The sequence below is a fragment of the Trypanosoma cruzi genome, genomic scaffold, assembly GCF_000209065.1.
Source record: "Trypanosoma cruzi strain CL Brener 1047053516737 genomic scaffold, whole genome shotgun sequence".
Classification (NCBI taxonomy): Eukaryota; Euglenozoa; class Kinetoplastea; order Trypanosomatida; family Trypanosomatidae; genus Trypanosoma; species Trypanosoma cruzi.
In genome coordinates, this window is record NW_001849556.1 from 904 (window position 1) to 25,916 (window position 25,013).

The 25,013-nt window shown below is 58.6% G+C and overlaps 5 protein-coding genes across 5 annotated transcripts, besides 7 other annotated features; all 5 read left to right on the forward strand.

Annotated features, from left to right (window-relative positions):
• Nucleotides 1-25,013: part of a sequence feature (areas not merged during assembly with more than two copies in the genome that could not be assigned to a particular haplotype) that runs on past the window's edge.
• On the forward strand, nt 220-765 carry Tc00.1047053506781.10 (mucin TcMUCII, putative; the record flags this gene model as incomplete). Its single annotated transcript, XM_806596.1, has 1 exon — nt 220-765. The coding sequence occupies one exon, from the start codon at nt 220-222 to the stop codon at nt 763-765; it is 546 nt and encodes a 181-aa protein (XP_811689.1).
• Nucleotides 1,042-1,125: a sequence feature (T-rich).
• On the forward strand, nt 1,338-2,348 carry Tc00.1047053506781.19 (mucin-associated surface protein (MASP), putative; the record flags this gene model as incomplete). The annotated part of the gene is made up of 1 exon (XM_806599.1): nt 1,338-2,348. The coding sequence occupies one exon, from the start codon at nt 1,338-1,340 to the stop codon at nt 2,346-2,348; it is 1,011 nt and encodes a 336-aa protein (XP_811692.1).
• Nucleotides 1,853-1,938: a microsatellite.
• Tc00.1047053506781.30 (mucin TcMUCII, putative) lies at nt 5,649-6,302 on the forward strand (the record flags this gene model as incomplete). The annotated part of the gene is made up of 1 exon (XM_806597.1): nt 5,649-6,302. One exon carries the CDS (start codon nt 5,649-5,651, stop codon nt 6,300-6,302), a length of 654 nt encoding a protein of 217 aa, XP_811690.1.
• Nucleotides 6,819-7,808, forward strand: Tc00.1047053506781.39 (mucin-associated surface protein (MASP), putative; the record flags this gene model as incomplete). The annotated part of the gene is made up of 1 exon (XM_806600.1): nt 6,819-7,808. One exon carries the CDS (start codon nt 6,819-6,821, stop codon nt 7,806-7,808), a length of 990 nt encoding a protein of 329 aa, XP_811693.1.
• Nucleotides 7,108-7,251: a microsatellite.
• Nucleotides 7,310-7,398: a microsatellite.
• Nucleotides 8,543-8,563: a microsatellite.
• Tc00.1047053506781.50 (dispersed gene family protein 1 (DGF-1), putative) lies at nt 11,237-21,682 on the forward strand (the record flags this gene model as incomplete). Its single annotated transcript, XM_806598.1, has 1 exon — nt 11,237-21,682. The coding sequence occupies one exon, from the start codon at nt 11,237-11,239 to the stop codon at nt 21,680-21,682; it is 10,446 nt and encodes a 3,481-aa protein (XP_811691.1).
• Nucleotides 16,160-16,221: a microsatellite.

Below are 25,013 nucleotides of genomic sequence, written 5' to 3' on the forward strand. Positions count from 1 at the left end.
TGTTGGTGTTGCGGCAGGGCTGTGTGTGTGTGTGCCTGCCGCCGTGGATTGGAGTGTGTGTCGTGCGTGGTGTGCGGCGTACGGTGCATGCCTGGCTGCTACCCTCTCCTCATGTGGTGTGCCCTCTGTGTGTGTCTGCCGCACCTCTCGTCTCCCTGTTGCTCTCCACGTCCCTCGCTGTGGAGATCAGCTCCACACCACTGAACGACCACACTCACGATGGTGACATGCCGTCTGCTGTGCGCCCTGTTGGTGCTCGCCCTGTGCTACTGCCCGTCCGTGTGTGCGACAACGGAAGAAGATAACCCCAGCACAAACTATGATCCACAAGAGGGTGAAGGTAGGACAAACGGTAGGCAGAAGGGAACAAGTGGGAGCCCAGACCTGACGACCAAAGAGTCAGAGGTTGAAAGTGAGGGCGGTACGCAAGACATACAAGGTCGGACCACCGATGTGATCTCCAACAGTGAAGGTGCATCAGGTGCGTCCGGTGAGCCAGGGAAAACAAGCGATGTGGATCAATCTGCAACAAACCCAAAATTGAGGGTTCCTTTGGAAAAAACGACGACCACGACAGCAACTACAACTACAACAAAAGCACCAAACAATATGAATACAGAGGCGCCAACCACGACGACTACAACTACAACCACAGAGGCACCGTCACGTCTTCGCGAAATTGACGGCAGCCTCAGCAGCTCTGCGTGGGTGTGTGCCCCGCTGGTGCTTGCCGTATCCGTTCTGGCGTACACCGCTCTGGGCTGAAGAATTGTATGCGGGCTGTGCGTGCCACCACTCAGCCACGGGGACATGTGTGCGTCTACTGTGGTCCGATGTAAATAATTAAGATAAAATAATGTTCGTGTTTTTTGCTTTATTTGCTTTCGCTGCCCTGCTGTATGCTCCATGTTGTGGCTCCCTATATCCGTCACGCTGAACGCATCGCGGACACACTCATACGCACGACACGCCCACAACTGTTTGCGTGGACGCATTTTTTTGTGTGCTGGTCCATGCGCACTGGAGCCATTTGGTGCAGCCTTTTGTTTTTTGTGTTTTTACTTGTTTTTACATTTTTGCTGCTTGTTTACTGTTTTTTCGCTTTTAATTGTTTTTGTTTTTCTTGCTGATCAATTATTGCGTGGCTGTGTGTGTTTTTTTCCTTTTTGCCCTTTTACTGATTCCAAGTGCTTTTGGGTATGTGCGCTGGGCTGCTGCCATTTGTCACTTTGCGGTGGCTGTTGCGTAGTGTAGCGGCAGTGTCTCTCCTTTTGCTTTCACTCTGCGTTGACGTGTTGTTAGTTTGTGCTGAAGGCTACACGCAAGTGACAGGAGTGATGGCGATGATGATGACCGGCCGTGTGCTGCTGGTGTGTGCCCTCTGCGTGCTGTGGTGCGTTGCCGGCGGTGTTTATGCGAGGGACGTTGACACCAACGCACTGGGTGGCTGCATGGCGTCGGGAGTGTTGGGTGAGAATGGATCCCACATGCCTGACGGATGTAATAAAACTGCGATTACGGTGCCTTTGCGGTCGGTACTGTTCATTACTGCCGTTGAAGCCTCGACTGGAACAGGTGATGCTGTTGCAACAACGAATAATTCGAATTCAAGGGAGAATTCCAACGCTGCTTCTTCTCCTGATGGTTCTGTTTCTGCTGTTGGACCTGGTCCTGGTGCTTCTGCTCCTCCTTCTGTTGGTGGTCCAGGTGCTTCTGGTTCTGGTTCTGCTGTTGGTGGACCTGCTGGTGCTTCTCCTGGTGGAGGCAGTTCTGGTGCTGTTCCAGGGGCTTCTGGAGAGGGAGATTCTGATGGCGGCGGTGGCGTTTCTCCTACTGGAGGTCAAGGCACCGGTGGTACTTCTGGTGCTCCTCCTGCTGCTCCTCCTGTTCCTTTTTCTACTGCTGGTCCTGCTGCTCCTGGTGTTGATTCTTCAGCTGGCGGCAGTGATGGTACAGCGGGGTCCTCGGGCACTAATTCATCTAACACAACAGGGGACTCTTCAACAGGAAATCAGTCGTCTGCTGCAGCGGCTAACGACACCTCGCCAGCCGAAAGACCGACAGGGACGACATCCGGCACTGGACACACACGACAAGAAGAGGAAGAAGAGGAAGATCATGTAATGCGGCAGCAAAGAGATGAAGCACAAGTCCAACAAAATCAACAGCATGAACACCCCGCGGAAAGTGGCGAAGAATCCGCGAAAGATAAAAACGCCCTTCGTACAAATGCCACCGCAAATACAGGCGACAGTGACGGCAGCACCGCGGTCTCCCACGCCACCTCCCCTCTTTTGCTTCTTCTTGTTGTTGCGTGTGCGGCTGCTGCTGCGGTGGTGGCCGCGTGAGAGTGAGTGTGAGAGAGCCGTGCACCGCCCGCACACACACTCTTCCTTCTCTCTCTGTTTGTCTGTGTCCCCTTGCATGGACTCTCGCCCTCACCTCACCCCACGAGGCACACAATAATGTGCCCATTGTATATATGCATGCACACCCATGCAGGCCCGTTGGTGCTCTCTTTTGCACGACACGCACCGCTGCCGTCCTGCCTGGCTGCATGGGCGGAGCACCGTAACTGTTTCTGTTTTGTTTCCATTGCATTGAGTGGGCGACCTCTCTCTCTCTCCCTCTGTGTGTGTGTTTTGCTTTACGGGAGCAATGAGAGTGTGTGCGCTGGTCGTCCCACGCTTCGGTTTCTTGTTTTTGTTTTTTTGTATTGTTTTACTTGTCTTGTGGTTGAGTGCATCCATTCCGCTTTTTTGATCGGCGGCTTGCTTTGACTGTGGACGCCTGAATTTTTCTTATTGTTTCCATACTGTTTTCATCCTGTTAAGGAAGTGTTAGCTACTCGTATCCTTCTAAAGCCGTCACGCTCTTTCTTCTACATACGTCATGCGTCAGTTGGTCCATGGCACCCCACAGTTGACTGCAGCGCTGCTGGTGCTGCTTGCGATGATGCCTGCGGTGTGATTGCTAGCGGATGTCTCGTTGTCACTCTGACGTATACTTGCGTCATTGGTTGTGTGGGGCGTCCGACGGCGCGTGGGCGTCTCTGGTGATAGTGAGGCACGTGCCTCCCAAACCGTATGATGCGTCGCAGGTGTACAGCGCCGTTCGTAATATCCGGTGGGTGTCTGTCCCCGTGAAGGCGTCCACAACGGTCCCGGATGACAGCGGGAGGCACTGCGGCTTCACTTGGTGTTGCACAGCGACTTTATTTGACGGGGTGTTTGATTTGCGTCTCTTGGGGCCTTAGTTGGAGAAGGTGGGAGGTTGAGGGCATTAGGACTGAATTCATTTGAGTGGCTGCGTTCCGTTGACTTTCGGCCAGTCGTGGCACTCTTTTGGGGTTTGGCGGCTCGTCTCTTTTGTTTACTTCCCACTGCAGCACGTGGACAACACTGATGTGAAGAACATTTGTTTGACCGCGTGTGAGCTGCTGCCGTGCGTGGTGCGTGGACTATTTGATTGCGTGAGGAGGTGCATGGAGTGACGAATACTTCTGTTTGGCGTGTCGCGGTGTGTCGGAATGATGTTCGGATGAAATGTGAAGGGTGTTGCTTGTGATTTGTGTGTTTTCTCTGGTGGAGCCGACATGTGTGCGGGGATTGTGGCGTTGCTGGTAGCTCCACGTCACTTTTCGGCATTCCTGGATGTGCTGAGGAATGACGGCTGGCAACCAGCGTGTTGGTGCTGCTGGCGGGAATAAGTGCATCGGGAATGGGCCATTTTCTCTTTTCCGTGCTGGAGCCGATGAGCTGGCACGAGGGCACCGGCTGCAGGCTGCCTGCCAGCACGTGTGAGCAGCGGATCCATGCACACACCGACGCTCATCGCAAGAGATTGTGCGATCACGGTGGCATTTGTGGCATGCCTTTGTGGACGTCAGCCCATCGAAGAATGTGTGAAGCAAACGGCTGACTGCGCACGAGGGAAATGAGTGCGTGCACTGTGTCGTGTTTCAGCGTCGATGGCAGAGCGGCAGGAGGCCCGTGCTGGCAACTGAGATCTTTGCGTCGCGAGGGATGTCAGTGTTGATTTTGGATCGTCGAGGGTAAAGTGATTTTGCTGCTGCCCGTGTGTGTGACCACTCCGGCAGAGGGCGGACACAAAAGGGAGGGATGCAGGCGCTGCGTGTGTGTGCAGGTGCCATGCAACAACGTCACAACAAACATGCTGCGACTCGGTGACCCTCACATCGTTGTGGTCCTCACGAACAGCCCAAGGCACGGCCCACATCTATGCACTTAGTGGACGGAGTGAGGCGTCTTTTGAGGTGCTGAAGGGAGCAGGATGTGTTGATGCAGCCACGACGTTCATGGAGCGTCACGATGGCACAGTCAGCTGTGGCTGGTGGAATATTTACTTCTCTGAGGCAACAGAGAGAGAGAGAGAGCTGCTCCTACTGCTGGCGTCGTTCCTGCCTTTTGTGGCCTCCCATGCCGATTATTGTCTGTCCGCTGATCATGGGTGGCATGCCTCCACTAGTGACGTCGTCTGCAGGCATTTCACAGCACCAGTGAAACACACATCACTTCGCATGCTTGGCTGTGGATGTGGTGTCGTGAATGCAGCCGGCGTTATTTTGCCCGACTCCTTTTCACTGCCTTGCGACAAATGGATGCGTCGCCGCCCGAGTCATTCACTGCAGCTCCGTGTGTTGTACTTCCAGCACAAGACTCTCCTGTTGTGTGTCGCCTGGCTGACAGTCAAGCACCACTGCGTTGGGACATGCAAGGATGTGGACTGCCGCTCACGGTGTTGGGCACCGCTTTTTGGATGCGGCGGCCACACGAGCGGATGTATTGTGGCACACTCAAATGCGTGAAATACGCGGAATCACAGCGGCTGCAATAATATCAGCGGTGTGGCACCACGGAATGTGTGAGAGGGTGATGCATGATGAATCACAGCGGGCGGCATGCGAGGGGAGTGCACCGCGACGGAGCGTCGCCCCGCCCTCAGCCTGCAGGGGAATGTGCACCCAGAGGAATATGGTCGAGGCACCACCAAACACACATGCCCTTCCGTGCACCAATAAATAGGAGCGAAGGTGCGTTCTGGTGTGTGGGAGTCCACTCACATATTTTCATTTCCACCGCAGTAAACGGTGAGGAATCAGGTGCCACAGCAACGAAAGGAAAAAACAAACATCTATTGCAGCACTTTACCAGCGAAAAGCAGGAAGAACACAAACCGAATTGTTGGCTGCGCTTCCCGTGGACCAACAATCCACGTGGTGTGCAGGGATCATTCCCTTTTTACTGTTACTTTGCTTTTGTGTTGCTGTGTGCGCTGCGCCTATTCCTCTTGTGTGTGTGCGTACCCTCCGTGCGGGGTGCAGACACGACGGACCGCTCTCGCCGTATGTGCGTGCGGTGGAGCCTTGTGTGCCGCTCCTGTTTGGTTCTCCCTCCTCCATCTGTGTGTTGGTGTTGCGGCAGGGCTGTGTGTGTGTGTGTGCCTGCCGCCGTGGATTGGAGTGTGTGTCGTGCGTGGTGTGCGGCGTACGGTGCATGCCTGGCTGCTGACTTCTCCTCATGTGGTGTGCCCTCTGTGTGTGTCTGCCGCACCTCTCGTCTCCCTGTTGCTCTCCGTTTCCCTCACTGTGCAGATCAGCTCCACACCACTGAACGACCACACTCACGATGATGACGTGCCGTCTGCTGTGCGCCCTGTTGGTGCTCGCCCTGTGCTACTGCCCGTCCGTGTGTGCGACAACGGTTGATGAGGATCAGGACGTTGCAGGTTCAGACACCCTTGCGCCAAAGGCAACAGTCGAGACGGAACAGGCATCAGGGACGCCTGACAATCTGAAGGGAGGAAGCCAGAAATATGCGGGTCAGACGTCCAATCCGACGAGTGATAAGGAAGAGACACTAGAATCTCACAGCGCGCCACAGACACACGATGGTGCACCCGTTACTGCGGTGGGACAAATTACAACCAATCCGGAGCAGCCACCTACTGGGGGCACTGAGTCGGCAAACAAAGCGAAAGAGAGGCCCCTTAGTTTGGAAGTGACAGTTAAAGCCGATGCGCAGCAGCCAACAAGTGCGACTGCTGCAATGAAGGTATCAGGTAGCGATGCCACTGCGTCAACCACTACAACGACTACCACAACAACCACCGCGCCAGAGGCACCAAGTAACACGGCGATTAATACAGAGGCGCCAACCACGACGACCACCCGCGCACCGTCACGTCTTCGCGAAATTGACGGCAGCCTCAGCAGCTCTGCATGGGTGTGTGCCCCGCTGCTGCTCGCCGTATCCGCGCTGGCGTACACCGCTCTGGGCTGAAGAGGTGCATGCGGGCTGTGCGTGCCAGCACTCAACCGCGGGGATTTGTGCGCGTCTACTGTGGTCCGATGTATAAAGTAAGAGCAATTATGATGATTGTGTTTTTGCTTCCTTTGCTTCCGCTGCCCTGCTGTGTGCTCCGTGCTGTGCGCCACATCCGTCACGTTGAACGCATCCCAAACATACGCATACGCACGACACACACACAACTGTTTGCGTGGACCCACTGTTGAGGATAGAGGCTTGCGCGCTGGAGCCATACTGTGCGGCTCTTTTTTGTATGTTTTTACTGTTTTACTTTATTGCTACCTGTTTACTTTTGTTTTTCCTTGTTTTCTGTGCTTTTCTTTACTTGCAGCGCATTGTGTCTTTTTTCACTTTCATTGGTTCAATATTTCTCATGAAATGCGTGCTGCTGCTGCTGCTGTATTTTACTGTGCCGTGTCTTTTGTTGCTTTCACTCTGCGTTGACGGGGGTTAGTTTGTGCTGAAGGCCGCACGCAAGTGACAGGAGTGATGGCGATGATGATGGCTGGCCGTGTGCTGCTGGTGTGTGCCCTCTGCGTGCTGTGGTGCGTTGCCGGCGGTGTTTATGCGAGGGACGTTGACACCAACGCACTGGGTGGCTGCATGGCGTCGGGAGTGTTGGGTGAGAATGGATCCCACATGCCTGACGGATGTAATAAAACTGCGATTACGGTGCCCTTGCGGTCAGTACTGCCCATTACTGCCGTTGAAGCCTCGACTGGCGAAAGTGATGCTGTTGCAACAAAGAACAATTCGCATTCAAGGGAGAATTCCAACACTGGTGGCACTGGTTCTGCTGCTGGTGGACCTGGTGGTTCTGATGCTTCTGCTCCTCCTTCTGGTCCTGCTGGTGTCGGGGCTTCTGGTTCTGGCTCTGCTGGTGGTGCTGGCGCTGCCGGGGCTCCTGCTGCTGCTGGTGGTGGAAGCAGTGAATCTTCCACTGGCGGTCATGGCACCGGTGACGTTTCTTCTGGTTCATATGCTTCTCCTTCTGCTCTTCCTCCTTCAGGTCCTCCTGCTCCTGCTGTTCCTCCTGCTCCTGATGCTACCGTTGTTGATACTTCAGCTGGCAGCAGTGGTGGTACAGCGGGGTCCTCAGGCAGTAATTCATATAACACAACAGGGGACTCTTCAACAGGAGATCAGTCTTCTGCTGCAGAGGCTAACGACTCCTCGCCACCCGAAGGAACGGCAGGAACGACATCCGGCACTGGACACAAAGGACAAGAAAAAGAAGAGGAAGAGGAAAATGAACAGCAGCAAAGTGATGAAGCACAAGTCCAACAACACCAACAGCATGAACACCCCGCGGAAAATGGCGAAGAATCCGCGAAAGATAAAAACGCCCTTCGTACAAATGCCACCGCAAATACAGGCGACAGTGACGGCAGCACCGCGGTCTCCCACGCCACCTCCCCTCTTTTGCCTCTTCTTCTTCTTGTTGCGTGTGCGGCTGCTGCTGCGGTGGTGGCCGCGTGAGAGTGAGGGAGAGAGAGCCGTGCACCGCCCGCACACACACGCGTCCTTCTCTCTCTGTGTGTGTCCCCTTGCATGGACTCTCGCCCTCACCTCACCCCACGAGGCACACAATAATGTGCCCATTGTATATATGCATGCACACCCATGCAGGCCCGTTGGTGCTCTCTTTTGCACGACACGCACCGCTGCCGTCCTGCCTGGCTGCATGGGCGGAGCACCGTAACTGTTTCTGTTTTGTTTTCATTGCATTGAGTGGGCGACCTCTCTCTCTCTCCCTCTGTGTGTGTTTTGCTTTACGGGAGCAATGAGAGTGTGTGTGCGCTGGTCGTCCCACGCTTCGGCTTTTTGTTTTGTTTTTTTGTAAGTTCAATTTTTTTTTCTGTTTGCTTTAAATTTTTTGCCAGTCTTTTTTTGTTATTAATTCGTCCGTTTTTTTTTAATTACTGACCCCCTCATCTTTCTTTTTGCTTTTGGGGCAATCGCTATGGACGTTTTTCTTTTCTACTCTTCCCTCTTTTAATTGTTTGTTGCTGCACTCTTCCTGCGAGGGGTGCCGTGTGTTCCCGCCCAACTGCTCCACTCGCACACCCACCGACACGCTCATGACGACGGCCCTGTGCGCCTCGCCTGCTGCACGCATGAGGAGGGGCCGCGACGAACGGCGCGCTGAGGGAGCCGAGACGTGTGGGCGTGCGACGAGGGCCTGTGGGGCGGAGCACACATTTCTTTCCCTCTTGTTTTGTTTTGTTTTGTTTGCGGCCAGGGCTGGCAGACACCCGCAGCGCCACACACACAGCCACACCCTGCCGCCGTGTTTTTTTTTGTTTCATTTGTTTTTTTTTTGTGGACGGATGTGTGTGCTGCCACCGTGCGGTGATGGAGGGTGGGGAGCTGTGCTGGCCGTATTGCCGTCCAGCTGCGCATTTTCACTGTTTCTTTATTTAATGGGTGTCTGCTAAATACCGTCTTGAGTGACGTGTTTCCCCCTTTTGTTTTTGCCCACACGCGGTGCCGGCTCCGCGGCTGTGCGTCCCATGGATTGCACGAAACGATGATTGAAAAAACGGGCCGGATGCCGCGCGAAATGTGAGGGATGTTGTGTGGGCTGGTGGAACAGTACGATCTTTTCTTTGACTTCTTTTTCTTGTTGCAGGCAATATGCATACACAAACACATGACTGTATGTTACTCCTTGGAACATGAAATGAACTTCTTTCCGAATCAATTTTATGCTTTTTTTCATATTTTTGGGAGTTCTTCTGGACTCTCACTCTTTTTTCTTTTGTTTTTGGTAAATCGCTGCGGTTCGTTTTTTTTCCTTTGTGTTTTCACTGGTGCTGAGTGCTTACGTGTCCCGTTGATTGTCCCTCTGGCAGCCGTGCTGTTGTCATGCCCTCATTTTTCTTCTTATGCTAGAGGCACCGATGGTCCGCGACGACGATTGTTTCTGTTCCCCTTTGCGATGGCAGGAGGGTGACTGGCGCCGGCCTGCTGAGTGTACTCGGAGGGAGCGGATGGTGTGCGTCATGCCTCACTGTGTGTGCGGGGCGCCACCCGCCACGGCCTGCTGTGGGGCGTAATTCCAATTTGTCGGGGAAGAGAGAAGTAAGGGACGGTGCCGTGGACCTGTATGCGCTCCGTCCCTCTCTTTGCCGCCGTGGGTGTGCCGTGCGCATGGCTCCTTCTTGCGGTGCGACGTGGATGACGGTGCTTCTGCGTGCGTTGTGCGGCGGGCTTTTCTTCTCCATTTCTTTGCCCTTTTGTGTGTGGGAAAGTTGTGGGAGAGGATATGTGTGAGGGAGTGAGTGTGGGTGGCTGCCAGCCTCGCCCCGCGCATTGAGGACTTCGATACACGTGGCTTTGCTTGACGGCGTTTCGCGGCACCCAAAGTGTGGCGAGGAGGAGGATGGGGAAGATCTGTTGTGGGCAGAAGGAGGATGGACAGGACAGTCCCCTTCCGTGTCATTTCCCGTGTCGTTGGCAGTACATACTGAGAGCGTAAATGTGAGCGATCGCGGGATGAAGGGTTTATGCCGCTTTGTGTGTGCTACTCAGTCGTCGTCATTGCAGGCTGTCGCCACGGTGCGTTGTGGTGCGGTGCCGTTTGATGAGGGAAGGGCGCGATGCCACGGCTGCTGTGCACCACGACCATTTATTGCCTCTGCACCGTCATTTTTTTTTTCGGTTTGTGTGAATTTTTTTGCGCTTGCATAATATTTTATTTTGCTTCACGATGAATTTATTGGAGGAACTTTGGTTTTGGTGCCTGCTTCACGGCGTTTCGCCTTGTGTGTTGATTGCGATGCTTCTACGTGGTGCTGAAGCGTTTGGTGGGGTGTTTATTCTTCTTTTTGCGCCCTGCAGCTAATCTTGTTTGGCCATGGCGGGAGCAGTGGAGCTCTGCGACTGCGTGCTTGCCGTGCGTGTCTCATCTTTTGCCGTTGCTCCCTCGTTGTGTTGGTGAGGGAGGAGACGAGCGACTGCGTCGGTGGAGTTGCGCCCCGGTGGAGAGGGAAGGCACCGACCGCTGCTGACGGCGACGGTCTTTGCTGCAAGCGACCTGACGGGAAGACGTCACCGGTGTCACAGTTAGCCGAGATGGATGAGGGCCGCACTGCGTCTCCCACCCCTTTCATCATCCCCTCAATCCACTGCAGTCACACGCCACACGCACCGCACGGCAACGGCGGGACCACCATCCGGATGTCTGTGAGCCACTCGGAATGTGCAATCGGCGGGAACCATTTTCCCCGTGTTTGAGTGCTGCCGCCGTGCCTCTTTATTTTTTCTTTCTTGTGTATGCCGTGCGCGCATGGTGCCGCTGCTTGCTGCGCAATGCCGACTCGCGTGAACTAGAAACGACGCTTTGACTGCTGGCAACCGGCGAGCTCTCCGCTTTAATTACGCACCACCACCAACACCTTTTGGACGCGCTTGATGGCTGGCGGTCGTATCGCTGCCACGTGGTCTGCCTCGGCTCTTGTGTGTCGTGCACGGCATCGGGACCACCATGTGATGCAGCCATTCGGTAGCAGGAGCGGTGCCAGTGGTCATTTTGCTTTTTGCCGAGATTCCGCCACTCGGCACGGTGGCTGTGTGAGGCTGTGTGGGAAGTGGGAGGACGATGGCGTCACTGACTTGATTGCGTCTGCGCGGCTTTGTGTCGGCGACTGTACTGTGGTGGGGATTGTGTATGACCGGATGCCTCTGCTTGCCACTGTGTTTGGTTACTGTTACTGCTGCCTCTTATTCTTTTTTTTTTTTTTGAGCGTGCAGTTCGAGATACTTTGGCTTTGCCAGCACAACTATCGTTTCAAGGTGTTAGGTATTACTCGCAGTATTAGGATTGGTGGTACTGGGATATCGATCTGGCGGAATCGTGTCACTGGATTCGCCATCTGTAGGAAAGGATTTGATAGACAGGAGGAATGGTCGACGGGGCGAGAGCGACACGCCACGAGAACCCTGCTGATACGTGTCTGGGTCGGTGGATGCGGTCTGCTGTGGGTGCGTGTCCGCGCAGCCGGCAACGTGTGCGGCGCAGGGCCATTTTGGCTGTGCGTGCGGCGGTGCTTGTGGCGTTGGTGCTGGCAGCAGCAGCTGCGTGGATGCCCGCGGTGCATGCGGTGGTGTTGCGACTGCGGGGCGGCACGGTGGACAGAGCCATCACGGTTGGCCGTGCCGTGGACACGGTGCTGATGGACGGCGTGTACATCACGAACGGCGTGGCTGTGGTGTTCGACGTGCCGGCGATGCTCCCCGGCACGCTGCGCATCGAACTGAGGAACTGCGTGTGCGACGGCGGTGCGCAGATCTACGTGCGGGGCTACAGCGGCGAGCCGGCGAGTGACCGGAGCCTGGAGTTGAGCGTGAGCGGGCTGTCCGGGAGCTACTGCTCGCTTGTGTTTGTGCATAACCTGCCGGCACACACGAACGTGACGGTCCGTGACTCGACGATTGTGACGGCGGGGCCGATGCGCTACTCCCAGCTGAGCGGGCTGACGGACGCGGTGGCGTCGCCGCTTGTGCTGCACGCGACGTCGCTGCTGCAGTCGCAGCTGCGTGTGAGCAACACTGTGCTGAGGTCGTTGCAGGCGGGCGGGTCGGCGGCGTACTTTGGCGGCGGCGTGGACCTGCTGTCGAGCGCGGTGGTGCTTGACGGCGTGTTGTTGGAGGAGTCGGGCTATCCGACCGCGTCCGCGATGCATGTGGCGTCCTCGTCGCGTCTCAGTCTGCGTAACCACTCGGTGTTCTCCGTGACGAACGTGTCGGTTGTGAGCAGCGGCGGCGGTATTGTGCTTGGAGAGCGCCTCGCGGTGTTTGATTCGGTGCTGCGCTTCGTGCGCGTCGAGGGGTCTGTTGCGTCGTCGCTGGTGCGCTGCGACGGTGGGACGATCGGTGACGGCGGGTGGCTGGACCTGCACGACGTGTGGGCGGTGGGCGAGGCGTCGTCCGTGGCGTTGCTGTCGGGTGTGATGCTGAGCGGTGGTACCGTGTCGATTGTGCGCTGCGCTGCCACCGGCGCGACGCTTGTCTCCGGGCCGACGATCACGAGCGGCGTCGTGTCGGTGCAGTGCAACCGTGCCGGCGGCCGGGTGCTGCAGAGCGGCGGCGACTACCGCATGGCCGGCCTGCTCTCCGTGAGCGTGGTGCCGTGCGACGGCTGTGCGGCTGCGTTGGCGTGCTTTGATGCGCTGACGGCGTCGTTCTCCGACTGCGTGTGCAGCTGCCGTGCCGGCGGTGTGGGCGAGGCGTGTCTGCCGTTCGACGTGCCGTCTGCGAGGACCAGCGGCGGTGGCGATACTGCGGAGGATTGCGTGAGTGGCGTGACGCTGACGGAGTCGGTGACGACTGGCGGCGGGCGTGCGACGGCGTGCTTCGACTCGGTGGTGTTCAGCGGACCGATCACTGTGGCGGTGGACCTGCGCTCGATGGACGCGTTCGGTGACGCACTGAACGTGACGCTGCGCCACTGCGTGCTTGCGGGCGGCGCGCAGCTGCGGATTGTCGGCCTCAGCGAGAGCACGGCGCGCCTGATGCCGCACGCTTTCGTCAACATGACGAATGTGACGTCGGTGGAGGGCACGATTGTGCTGCATGGCGCGATGCCTCTGCACTCGAGTGTTCTGCTGGCGAACTCGACGCTGCGTGCGACGGTTGGTGGGTCGCAGTACGTGCCGACGACCCGTGGCCACGAGAGATTTCGGTACGGCCCCGCGCTTGTTCTGGACGGTGTCCGGCTTCTGTCGACACGGCTTGTCATGACGCGGTCGACGCTGGTGTGTGGCGGGGGCTCGTGCGCTGCGATCCTCGTGGAGCGCGGCCTCGGCGTGAACCTGTCCAGCGTCTTCTACATGGACAACTGCGTTATTAGTTCGCGGACACACGTGATTTACGCTCTTGCGTCGGACCTGCGTGTTGTTAGCGGCTCCGTGTTCTCCATACAGAACAGCTCGTGGATTTTACCGAGCACCGAATATGGCAAAGCCGCGTGTGTGTTCAAGGATGTTGTTGTGGCTGGCGGCAGCGTGCTGCAGATTGTGTCCAGCACGTTCCGTCTCGGCTTCGCCATGCTCATTGCAAACACGCTGACCGTGACTGACGGCAGCTGGCTGGTGCACCGCAACAACGAGTTCCGCACCGCCTACGTTGTGTGCGTGGCCGCCCACTACAGCATGGTGTTCCGCGATCGGAGTGTATGGTCGATACTTGACAACAACCTCACTTATGGCTCGTACTCGACCATCGCAAATATGACAAACAACTGGTTACCACCATCCGACACGCGCCCGACCATCTACGACATGTGCAACGAGGCAAGGGGCTCACCTGTGACGAATTACCAAGACGACCTCAATATTGGAGCACCCGTGACGTTGCTGGACTGTGGTGCGTGCACGGTGGACGCCGTGTGCTTTGCGGCGAGGACGAGCAGCATCAGCGGCTGTGAATGCGTGTGCGCTGCTGGCGGCTACGGTGACACGTGTCTGCCGGCTGCGGTTCCGGACGGCCTTGGACCGCTCCCGCTCCCCGACGCGAAGGACACGGAGGTCCGCTGCGTGCACGGTGGCAGCATCAGCTCCGTGGACTATCCTGATCCCGGTGTGCGTGGTCTGTGCTTTGTCAACGTGACCTTCACCGCCGCGATTGTGCTGGACCTGTCACATTTTGACGCGCCACAGCAGACACTCAACATCACGCTGCTGCAGTGCGTCCTCATGGGCCTGTTGATCAGGGGGAGTGGTGTGCGTGTGCACGTGAGCGTGACATCCTCGATGCTGGATTTTGGTGCATTGGACTTTAGAGGTGATTTTGGCGCGAGCTCCCAGATACTGGTGGTGGGCAGTACGCTTGTGACGACGTCGGGCCACGCCATTTCCTTTGTGAAGTTTATTCTCAGTGCGAATATGACGCTGCTGCTACTCGACAACTACATTGAGGCGAATAGGTACGCAGTCTATTTCTTCAATGGTGTTGTTGTTGGTGGCGGGATCATTGTGAAGGGAAATACGCTGAGCACAAAGAAGGACGATGACAGTGTGGAATCATCTGTTTGCGTTAATTCTGTTGATGTGAAGAACGGCGGCTACTTTGACGTGGAGAACAACACGATGAGCTCGGTCAATGGCGTTATTTTTTGGGGGGATACCACCGTGAGCTCCGCGGGGCTGCTGCGAGTGGCGGACTGCACCTTCGCTGGTGGGACTGAATTTTTGGATCCCGCGCTGGTGTATTTGTCTGGCTCGGTGACCCTCGAGGGTGGAGCGCAGTGGCGTGTGGAGGGCAACAGCGTGGGTGCAGCCTCAGTATTAATTATTCCGCATCCCCAGTACAAAATTAAGTTGTCGGGCAGCGGCACCACCGTGGCGCTTGCAAACAACCGTCAGGTGGACAATAGTTATCCCTTTGCTGATCTTTCTCCGCCAGACACGATTGTTGAGCTACCCGCAAGGTTTGTGGTTGGGTGCAACCTGCAGGGCGATGAGGAGGTGTTGTACGACGGTGTGTTTCCGGAGGACGTGGTGGTGTTCAGGTGCGGCACATGCAACGACGACGCGGCGTGCTACATGCCCGGGACGGAGTCGGTGGACCGCGGCTCGTGCTCGTGCAGCTGCAAGGACGGATGGCATGGCGCGTCGTGTCTTCCCTTCGAGGTGCCCGACACGGTTGTGCCGCCCGCAGCGGAGAGAGCCGTCGACGGCGACACGAGCTGCGTGGTGAACCAGACGCTGACGGACCTCGCGCTGAACATGTGGAAGACGCACCACTGCTACGTGGGTGTGATATTCAGCGGCGTGGGTGCCGTGCTGACGTTTTTCCTCAACAGTATGCCGCTGCATCTCCCCATCAACATCACGCTCACTGGGTGCACATTTCGTGAGGGTGCCGCGCTGCAGTTTGTTGGGGGTGCGGCGGCGGTTGAGTCATCCGGCGTCCTGATCCGCGTGAGCCGGACGGTGATGCGTTCCTCCACCGTTGCTTTTATACGTGCCCTCCCGCAGCACTGCGACATCGCCGTCACGGAGGTTGACGCGGTGCAGTCCTCCGAGTCTGAACTGCCGGACACTAGGATGAACACGTTGAGCGTATTGTTGCTGGGAGACGTCGTGCTGAGTGCGTCCTCGCTGTTGGTCAGCAACGTCAGGGCGCATGCGACGAAGCGTGATGCGCTTGGTTTTTACTCGACAGGGACGCTGACGCTGGTGGGTGGCAGCTCGCTGTACGCGCGGTACTGCAGCTTTGATGGATACACACATATGTTCTACGCGTACAGTCTCAGTGTGAGTGACCACTCTGTTTTTGCGCTGCTCAACAATACAGTGTTCTCCGGGGCAAGCCTGCTGTATCAACGCAACAGATTCAGCGTGTCGGATCACAGCGTGGTGCGCGTGGTGGGGAACAGCGGCTCCGTGCGCTACGCCATCTTTAACGATGACATGTGGACTGTTCAGCGGTCAAGCTGGCTGGATTGGCGCGACAACGACGTGGAGGTGGGTGCGATGTTCTACGACAGTAGCTCCGCTTTTGTGAGCATTGACGGCAGCAGTGTGGTGACGCTGACTGGCTGCAAGATGGGCTCGACGGGGTTGTCGGTGTCCCTTTTATCTCGGGCTGACGCCGGCTACCGGTTTTTTGCTGGGTGCCTGACGGTCGCGGGACGGGAGGTGACGACGGCGGCTGAACTGGCGCTGAACGGCATCACCAGCGTGACGGCGGTTGCAGTGTGCGGGGAGTGCACGAAGGACGGCGACTGCTTTGCTCCGCTGACGACGGCGGTCAGCGGCTGCAATTGCCGGTGCGCTGCTGGAGGGCACGGCGATGTGTGCGTCCCTGCGCCCGTGCCTGCTGGCCCGCCACCACCGTCACCGCCATTGCCATCGCCATCGCCATCGCCGCCACCACCGCCATCGCCGGTTGGTGAGTGCATCAGCGACATGGTGTACCCCGAGGTTCCGCAGGCAGTGGGCGGCGGGCTGTCGTGGCTGTGCTACCGCAACGTGACGTTCAGCGGGGGCGGCATGAGCCTGACGGTGCTGATTGGGGGGATGACGGGCGACGTGGCGAATGTCACGTTCGATGGATGCACGTGGAGGGACGGCGCCGTGCTGTTGCTGTTGGGCAACGTGCACGCCGCTGTGGGGTCGCTGAACATCGTCGTCACCGGCAACAGATTTATTGACGCGCTGCTCAGTCCGGAGGGTGTGTTTCCACCGCACACAAACATCACGATCAGCGGGAACCGCTTCACGGTCACGAGGGCGATCCCTCGGCCGGGTTTGGAACTTGACTGCCCGTCGTGTGTTGTGATGAATGGACTGGCGATCAGCAACGACTCCGCGGTGGTGCTGAGTGGCAATGTGTTTCAGAGCGTGACAACATCGTCAAGCGCCGTTTACGTTGTCGGATCTCCGCTGAGGGTTTTATGGAAATCCCTGTTTGCGGTGCTGGGCAACACGTTTCATATGGGCGGCGGTGACAGTACGCTGATAAATATTGAAGGGTCTGGCCAATTTTCATCGCTGAGGGTGCTGAACAACTCTGCTGTGGTGATCCGAGGCAACGTTGTGACGAGGCCGGTGAAGTACTTTTTGTTAGTAATTTTGGCGTTACGTGTGGAGTCTCGGTCAGCGGTTGTGTTTCAGGGCAACGACATGCAGAGAAGCTCGGCTGTATTTTTTTCAAGCTACTCTTCCTACATCTACTACAACTCCTGGCTGCAGCTGAGCGGCAACCTTTGCCGTGAATCCCCATCGGATGCCTTCCTCTTTCTGAACCCCACGGTGAATCTCCGCGACTCCGCGGTGTCTGTGTCCGGCAACCGATTCATGTCCAGCACGGGCATGCCGACCGTTTTGCGGATACCCAAAAGGTCCCGCGGTCTCACAAACGGAGCGATTGTGGCTGCGTGCAACACCGTGAACGACAAGGAGGGAGTGAAATACATCATTTCCTCCGTGTACAATGCCACCATCCTGACCTGCAGCGACCCATGCACCCTCGCGGCGTCGTGCTTCCCTGCGTACACGACGACGGCCTCGAGTGATGGCTGCGCCTGCACGTGCGCGGAGGGCGGCCACGGTGAAGCGTGCCTGCCCGTTGCTGTCCCCGAGCCACCGAGCACCGACGGCGCCGACTTGTGCGTGCGTGACGTGCGTGTGGATGTGGAGGTGAACGTCAGTTTCGGGACGTCGGTGGCATGCTACGTTGGCTTGACCTTTGCGGCGGACGTCGTGGTGGACGTGGCGTCGATGTCAGGGAGCGTGCGCAACGTGACGCTGGCGAACTGCACGTTTGTGAGCGGAGCGAACCTTTACGTTTTTGGGTGGAGGTCCGACCCTCCTGCTGGCGAGCGCGTCGATGTGTTGATCAGCGGGCTTGAGTCGCGCTCCGGCGGCGGCGTGCTGGTGGCGAACCGATTTCCGCCTGGCTCGCGCGTCACTGTGGTGGACTCTGTGCTGATTGCGGAGAAGCGTGTTGCGTACCGCGGCGCCTACGACCTTGGCGATGCCTCCGCGTGCCTCGTGGTGCACAACGTGAATTTGACTGGGAGCGTGCTGACCATTGCGCGCACGCACGTGGCGGCGGTGTTCCGTGACGCTGTTGGCGTGCTGTTAGTTGGCGGCGTGGCGCTGTCGTCGCGCGGTGCGCTGTACGTGGACGGGCTGTCGGTGCAGACGGCGCTGGGGCTGTGCGTGTCGGTGGAGGGCGGTGTTGCTGCCAGTGGCGGCTCCGTGGTGGCGTTTGTTGACAGCGACTTCCTGCTGTGCAAGCACGCGGTGTCTGTGCGTGGGGCTGTGAGCGTGTCGGGCTCTGCTGTGGTGCTTGTGCGGAACGAATTTTTGTTGGCGGAGGACTACGCGGTGGCGTTTTATTCGACGGTGAGCCTGGCCGACGGGTCGATGCTGCTGGCGAAGAGCAACGTGCACGACGGTGTTTCGAGGGAGATGCTCCACGCCGCTGGCGCCGTGACCGCTGCTGGGAGCACGCTGAGCTTTGTGCGCAACCGAGCACTGCTGCCTCGGATGGTCTCGCTGAGCCTGTCGCTTGCGGCTGGGGCGCATTTGAGGGTGGCGTGCAACGACGCTGGTGACCGTGTCCTGTCGACGGTGGAGGAGTACGCAGCGGCTGGTTTTGGCGACGCTGGGAGCATCGACGTTGCTGGGTGCGACGACTGCGACAGGGACACGCACTGCTACGCGCCCGGGACGGCGTCGGCGAGCATGAGGAACGGTGTGTGCGCGTGCGGCAGCGGCGGGTACGGCGAGGCGTGCGTGCCTGTGGGAGCTCCCGCGCTGCCGCCTGCTGCGGGCACTGCGTCGAGTGTGTTCTTCCGCGAGGGCGTGACGCTGCGGTCTGTGTTCGTTGTGCCTGCCGGCGCGAGCGAGGTGACGCTGCGCCACGTTGTGCTGGACGGCGTGAGCCCGGTGCTCTACGTGCCGTGGATGGCGCGGGACGGCGTGCGGATCGTTGTGCAGAACGTGTCGCTGCGTAACGGCGCTGTGCTGTACGTGATGGGCGGTGGAGCGTTGCGCGGTGCGGTGGCGGCGGGGAGCGACGAGGGCGGGCCGGTGGAGCTGTCCGTGTGCGACGTGGAGGCGCTGAACGGTGCGCTTGTGCTGACCGGCACGTTTCCCGCGGGGTCCGTGCTGACGGTGACGGACTCCCTGCTGGTTGCCGCGAGGCCGACGCCGCTTGTGTATCTTCCCGGCTCGCAGTCCTCGCCGTACGCACCGGTGCTGGTGCTGTCGGGTCTGCGGCTTGTGCGGTCCGTGCTGGTTGTGTCCGGCGTGGCCCTCGTGACCGTGGTGACTGGTGGGCGGACGGTGGTGGTGGACGGCGCTGTGTTGGAGCTTGTCGGTGGCGGTGTCGCGCTGGACGCGGCTGTGTTCGGTGGCGAATATGCGTTGTGCGCGAGTGCGCGCGTGGTTGCGTCGGGGGGCGCTGTGCTGCGCGTGTCGGGGAGCCAGGTGTACGCTGCGCATGGGTTGGTGTTCGAGAGCGGTGTGGAGGCCAACGCGTCCGCCGTCGTGGTGAACGACAACACCGGTGCGCTGACCGATGGCGCGCTGCTGGAGCTGCGAGGGCCGGCGTCGTTTGTTTCCGGGTCGTGGCTGTCGGTGCGCGGCAACAGCATCAGCGGCAGGCTTCTGTCGGTGCCGTCGTACCCGCGCAGTGCGGAGCTTGTGCAGAGCACGCTGACGCTCCACGGGAACGCCGGCAGTGGGCCCGTCGTGATGGACGGCACCGTAGCTCTTGGAGGCGCCGGCCGAAAGTTCGTCGTGGGGTGCCTGACGCTCAACGGGCAGGCGCTGCGGCCGATGGACTACAGGTCCGCCGGCATCATCGGGGAATTCCGCCCCGTGGCGTGTGGCGTGTGCGACGCCGACGTGCACTGCTTTGCAGCTGCGACGAGGACGATGTCGGGGTCGTGCGGCTGCCGCTGTGCTGAGGGCGGGTACGGGCGTGACTGCCTGCCGGTGTACCTGCCGCGCGTGGACGGGTGCAACCGCACGTCTGGCATGCCGCTGCTGGGCCACACGGCGACGCTGACGGAGACGCGCAGCCTGACTTCAACATGGACGCCGAGCCACACCACCGAGCACTACAGTCCGACGCAGTACAGTTCGACGGAGACCCTGCAGGTGACGGAGACGGTGGCGCTGCCGCCCACGCGGACCCCGACGGCGTCGGTGAGCAGCACGCTGTGGTGGAGCGACGTGGCGTGCCCGACGCTCGCTGTGACGACGACGGTGGCTGGTGGGAGCCTGACGCAGAACGACATCCGTGGCGGTGGGAGCGCCGTCCCGACGCGGCTGATGGTGGCGCTGCCGCCGCCGTTTCGGTGGGCACGCGACCCGCAGCTCGGCACGCACCTGAGCTTTGTGCCTGTGTCGACGGCGCAGCCTCGCGGGTTTGGTGGTCCGTGGGGAGCGATGCTGAGCAACGCGACGTGGGTACGCAACGCGACGAATCCGTCCACCGTCCTGGAGCTGGCTGTGCCCGTTCACCGCGGTTACTTCATTGCTGCCGACGAGACGATAGTTATTCGCTGCGACGCTACGGCGGTGTTCGGCGGCTGCAAGGGTGTGCTGCTTGGGTCCTTCACGATCAGGTCGGACACGCTGCCCGCCGCTGCCAGCGCCCTCTCGGCGATCACCGGCGTTGTTGCGGGTGCGGCGGCTGTTGCCGTGGTGGTGACGGGCGGGCTCGGCTCCGTCCTGGAGATGCAGGCACTCGGCGTGTTTGCGAGGATGTCATGCGCCTCGGCGCAGGAGCGTGCGAGCACCGCTGCGCTGCCGTACTTCCTGTCGGTGTTCGCTGCCCTTGACCCGCTGTGGATGGTGGTGGGCAACGCGCTGCTCGCCGCTGTGTTTGGGTGCGTGCACTGCGGTGTGACGGCGGCCTTCCAGCGGTGGCGCGGCGTGGACGCGGCGAGTGCGTGGGCGGCGATGCGCTTCCCGAGCCTGACGTACGTTGTGGCGCACGCGATGCACCTCGGCATTTTCTTCGGCTCGTTGCGTGCACTGGCGATGCCCGGCGCCCGCGTGCAGCACCGCGTGATCGGTGTCGTTGGCGTGCTGTACGGTGTGGCGTTCCCTGCTGGCGTGTGCTACTTTATTGCCCGCCACGTGGGCGCGAGCTTCACGAGGTACTGGCAGTTTTCGAGGAAGCCGCTGCACGAGCGCCTGCTGTACCCCGTCGGGTATTGGCACCCCGCGGCGCAGCAGCGGATGTACGGCAGCATGCTGACGAACATGAGGGGCAGCCGCGTGTACTGGTGCGTGTTCCAGCTGTCGGTGCTGTGCGTGGTGTGCCTGATTGCGGCTGTGCAGTCGCCCGTGGGAGGCTGCCACGTCCAGTACTTCTGCATGGCGGCTGTGCTGCTTGCGGGTGCGGGCGTGGTTGCCTTCACGAACATGATGCGCTCGGCCTTCCTGACGGTGATGCACACTGCGAGCTTTGTGCTTCTTGCGGCGCTGTGCGTGATCAGTGCGGCCAACCACCTTGCGCCGAGCGACGGCGGTGCGAGGGCGTACGCGGCTATCGTGCTGCTGCTGACGACTGTGGTGCTTGCGGTCACTGTGTACAGTGTCGTTGTGTGGTACGCGGAGGACCGCCACTGGCAGGAGCTGCGCGAGCCGCGGCGTGGTGGGCTGGAAGCGCTGCTGCGCGATGGCGAGGAGAGCGACGAAGAGACGCGGAAGCCCCACGACAGGACTTCATCGTCGTACGCCTCAGGCACCACCGTTGCGTCGTCGTACCGACCACCCGCACCGCCGCAGCCCATGGCTGGTGACACCCCCTCAGACGCTCTGAGCCTGCTCGATTGTGCATCGAGTGCGAGAGGCAAAATTGATCACGCCCTCCTGTGACGTGCAACACGTGGAACTGACAGGTGTGCGGTGTTGGTTGATGGGGGGAGGGTGCGGAGCCACAAATATGCTGCGCCCCACAGCCAGCCATCGTTAACCGCACCGACGGTATTGTTGATTGTTGTTTCTATCGATGTGTTTCTATTTTGAGCGGGTGCTTTCAGGAGTTTTTCCCGTTCCGCGATGACTGCGTGGAAGGGGATTGTACTGTCGCCCTTGTTGCTCCTGCTGTTGTGTTGTATCGGACTGTAATTTCATAGAGTTGCGTGCGAGGAACTCGGCGCTCACTTTGTGCAATGGAGGAGGGATCAAGCGAACCGCCTGGTGGAAGTAATGAATTGCAGCTCTGCCCTACCGTGGGTTTCCGTGCAGGAGACATTACAGTCCTCAGAAGCAAAGCGGCGACAGAGTAGTAGCAGGACTCCAGGTTTCCAGGAACGCCGTTGAGCGGGATTATGTATTGAGGCGCGACGCATTGCCGTGATTCCGGGCTGCCCTGGTGTGTGCGAGTGCAGCGGGGGATCGATGTCTCTTTAGCGGTGGAATTGACGGACCAGGCCATCCCAGTCACCTTCCACAATAATCCTTGAGCGCACCGCCGCCATGGCTGTACCCCTCAGGTGTGCGCGTGGAACGTGGGAGCCTTGGATGCTGCGGCATTGGGATTCGTTGCCCGCTACGGCCCGCGTGTTTTGTGTGTGCAGGAGGTGTGACGGCCACTTCCGGCAATTTGCACATCCCTTCACGGCGCGGCCTTTGATTTATTTGGCACACCGCATTCCACAGGCAAAGGATATTGTCGCGGATTGGCCACGCTGGTACGGGGATGCCTACACGAGGAATTCTTCTTTTTTAAATATTTCCCTCCGGCTTTGCAAAGCCATGCACCACAGCAGACACAGAGGGGTGTGGTGTTGGCATGGAGAGTACGATATTCACCGGGACTTTTTCCACGGCAGCGTGCGTGTCTGCACCTTCTCGTCGAACCGTGGAAGCACGCGAGCACACGTCGACGGTTCTGGATCACCTGGTGACTCACATTGTTGGCGTACCCTTTTTTCTTGCCAGCAGCACCGAAGAGCGCGCACACGGATGCGGTTTGTCCTTGGCCACTGCGGCGTGCCCAGGAAATAAGCTTGTGATGCATAAGCCAAGGAGGCGTCCGACCTCGCACAGCTCACAGACGCATGGAGCACCGGCATCGTCGCATTGGCTGGACGTATTATTGGTGTCCGACAGCTCAGGCCAGGAGCTCACCGCTCCACTGCAGCAGGCGACTGGGAGCCCACGCGCACGGGATCCACTGTCACTCGCAGGGAGGAGACTGCACCGGCCCGCTCCCGCACCGGTGTTTCTCACGAATACGGATGACTGCTACGACCACTGCAACCCGCCATCCCACGCACATGCCGTTGGCGCGGCGCGGATGACGTACATCAGGCACGCAAAGAACTTCGCACGGAAAAGCCATCTCCTCCTGCTGGACCCCACACCGCCACGATCCGATGCCCGACAGACTGCCCGGTGTGCGGCAAGCACTGCAGCTGCCGCACTAGTGTCGTGACGCACATGGCTAACGCCCATGGCACTACGCGCTCCCAGGCGCTGCAGGAATTTGGCTTTCGCGGTGAGTCGGAGCCGCCAGAAATCCCACCGGAACCACCGCCCAGCACTTGAGCGAGGACGAGAGCGAGAGACGGCACGCCGATCGCACCTCCGCCGCAGACTGCAGAGCCCATGCCGAAGCCACTCCCATGCAGTTTTTGCACGGTGTTGTAGGAAAGGCAAGCCGGAACCGTATCTCATCTTTGGCACTTCCACAAGCAAGAGTTCCCCCGACAAATAGGAGGTGTTGCCAGGAATATGACGGTCTGACGGCATCCACCGCGCTCGAAATGCACGTACTGTGAATTCGGAGCTCAAGCGAAAGCGGGACCACTATCCCGCATACGGGCACACGAACACTCCAGAACAGCGCTACCGTCGGCACCGAAGAAAGTGGCACTTCATAGGTGCCCTTAATGCGGCAGGCAGGCGGGCAATGCCGGGGGATTGACCACCCGCACCCGGCACAAACACCCGACAGAAAGAAAGTCGTGACACTAAAAATGGAGAATGAATAACCACGCGCTGCAAGGCTCGAACATTCGCATGAAGAGCATCAAACCAACGCAGAACCCCGCCTCCGCGCAGGAGGAGAATGCCACCGAGAAACAGTGCAGCGTGTGTGCCTAAAATGGCACGCACACATGCATTGATTAACGTCACGCTGTTGCCGATTTCCCGGCGTCAGAGGACTCAGGCCGCCGAGAAGGCGCACGTCGCTCGGCGACGACATCCCGCTGCGACCACCACCAGTTTGGTTTTGCCGTTTAGCGTGCGGGTTTCCGTGCCACAGCAATGCCTGACTGACCCGCTACCGCACGGCACGCCACGGGCATCTGCCGGACATTGTGAATACCGGTCGACTGGAACTGTGCGAAGAGGCAATTCTGCATTTACTCCGCTGTCCGGCTCCCACTTTGGGTGCCGGGGCTCTCTTTCACATCTTTAATCATTGGGCCGACGTGCTCTGCGATGGTGGCTGGCGTGTGGGTCTTTGTATTTACTTGAGAAGGCACGAGGAATAGTAACAATATATATAAACAGCGCTGAATAGATATTAGTATCGACAACTATATACCTATCTGTATATGCATGTACAGCCAATAAAATAGCAGTCAATAAACCAAGAAACCAGGCAATCTGTCGAATTTTAGGGGAAGGAAGGGAGATATCCACATCTATACACATCATCAGTAAATAAATTATCGCTTTTGTAGTCATACCCATATCGTTATGCCTATTCATTGATCGTTGCTTATTTTCATATCTATATTGCTTCATACATTTTTTCCATCGTTTTTTCTTATTTGTGGCATTTTGCCTCCGTTGTTTTATGTATTCTTCTCCCGTGAGTTCATGCTTACGTTTTTAGAGCGCATAGGCGTTCCGTCCCGCGGTCAAGGTTTCATATGCACTGAAGCACCCCATCGGACAAAAGTCGCAAGGGGCTTGCGAAGCCCATCTCAGTTGAATGATGGTTGCTATCTTGTTTGATCTCCTGAGGAGCCGCGAGGTGTGATTGCGTTGCCCCTGCCACCCAACACAATGACAACTTTCAGCGAGCACTTTGCAGTCCCATTGTGCAGTTATTATTGAGGTGCACTCCACACCCGCATTTTGGGAGTGAACGCACGGTGTACCCGTAGAGGATGCTGAGGGCGGCGTCAGCGAGGCATGGGATAACATGTGCTCCGGAACAAGTGTGTGGCGTTGGCCAGAGGAGGCA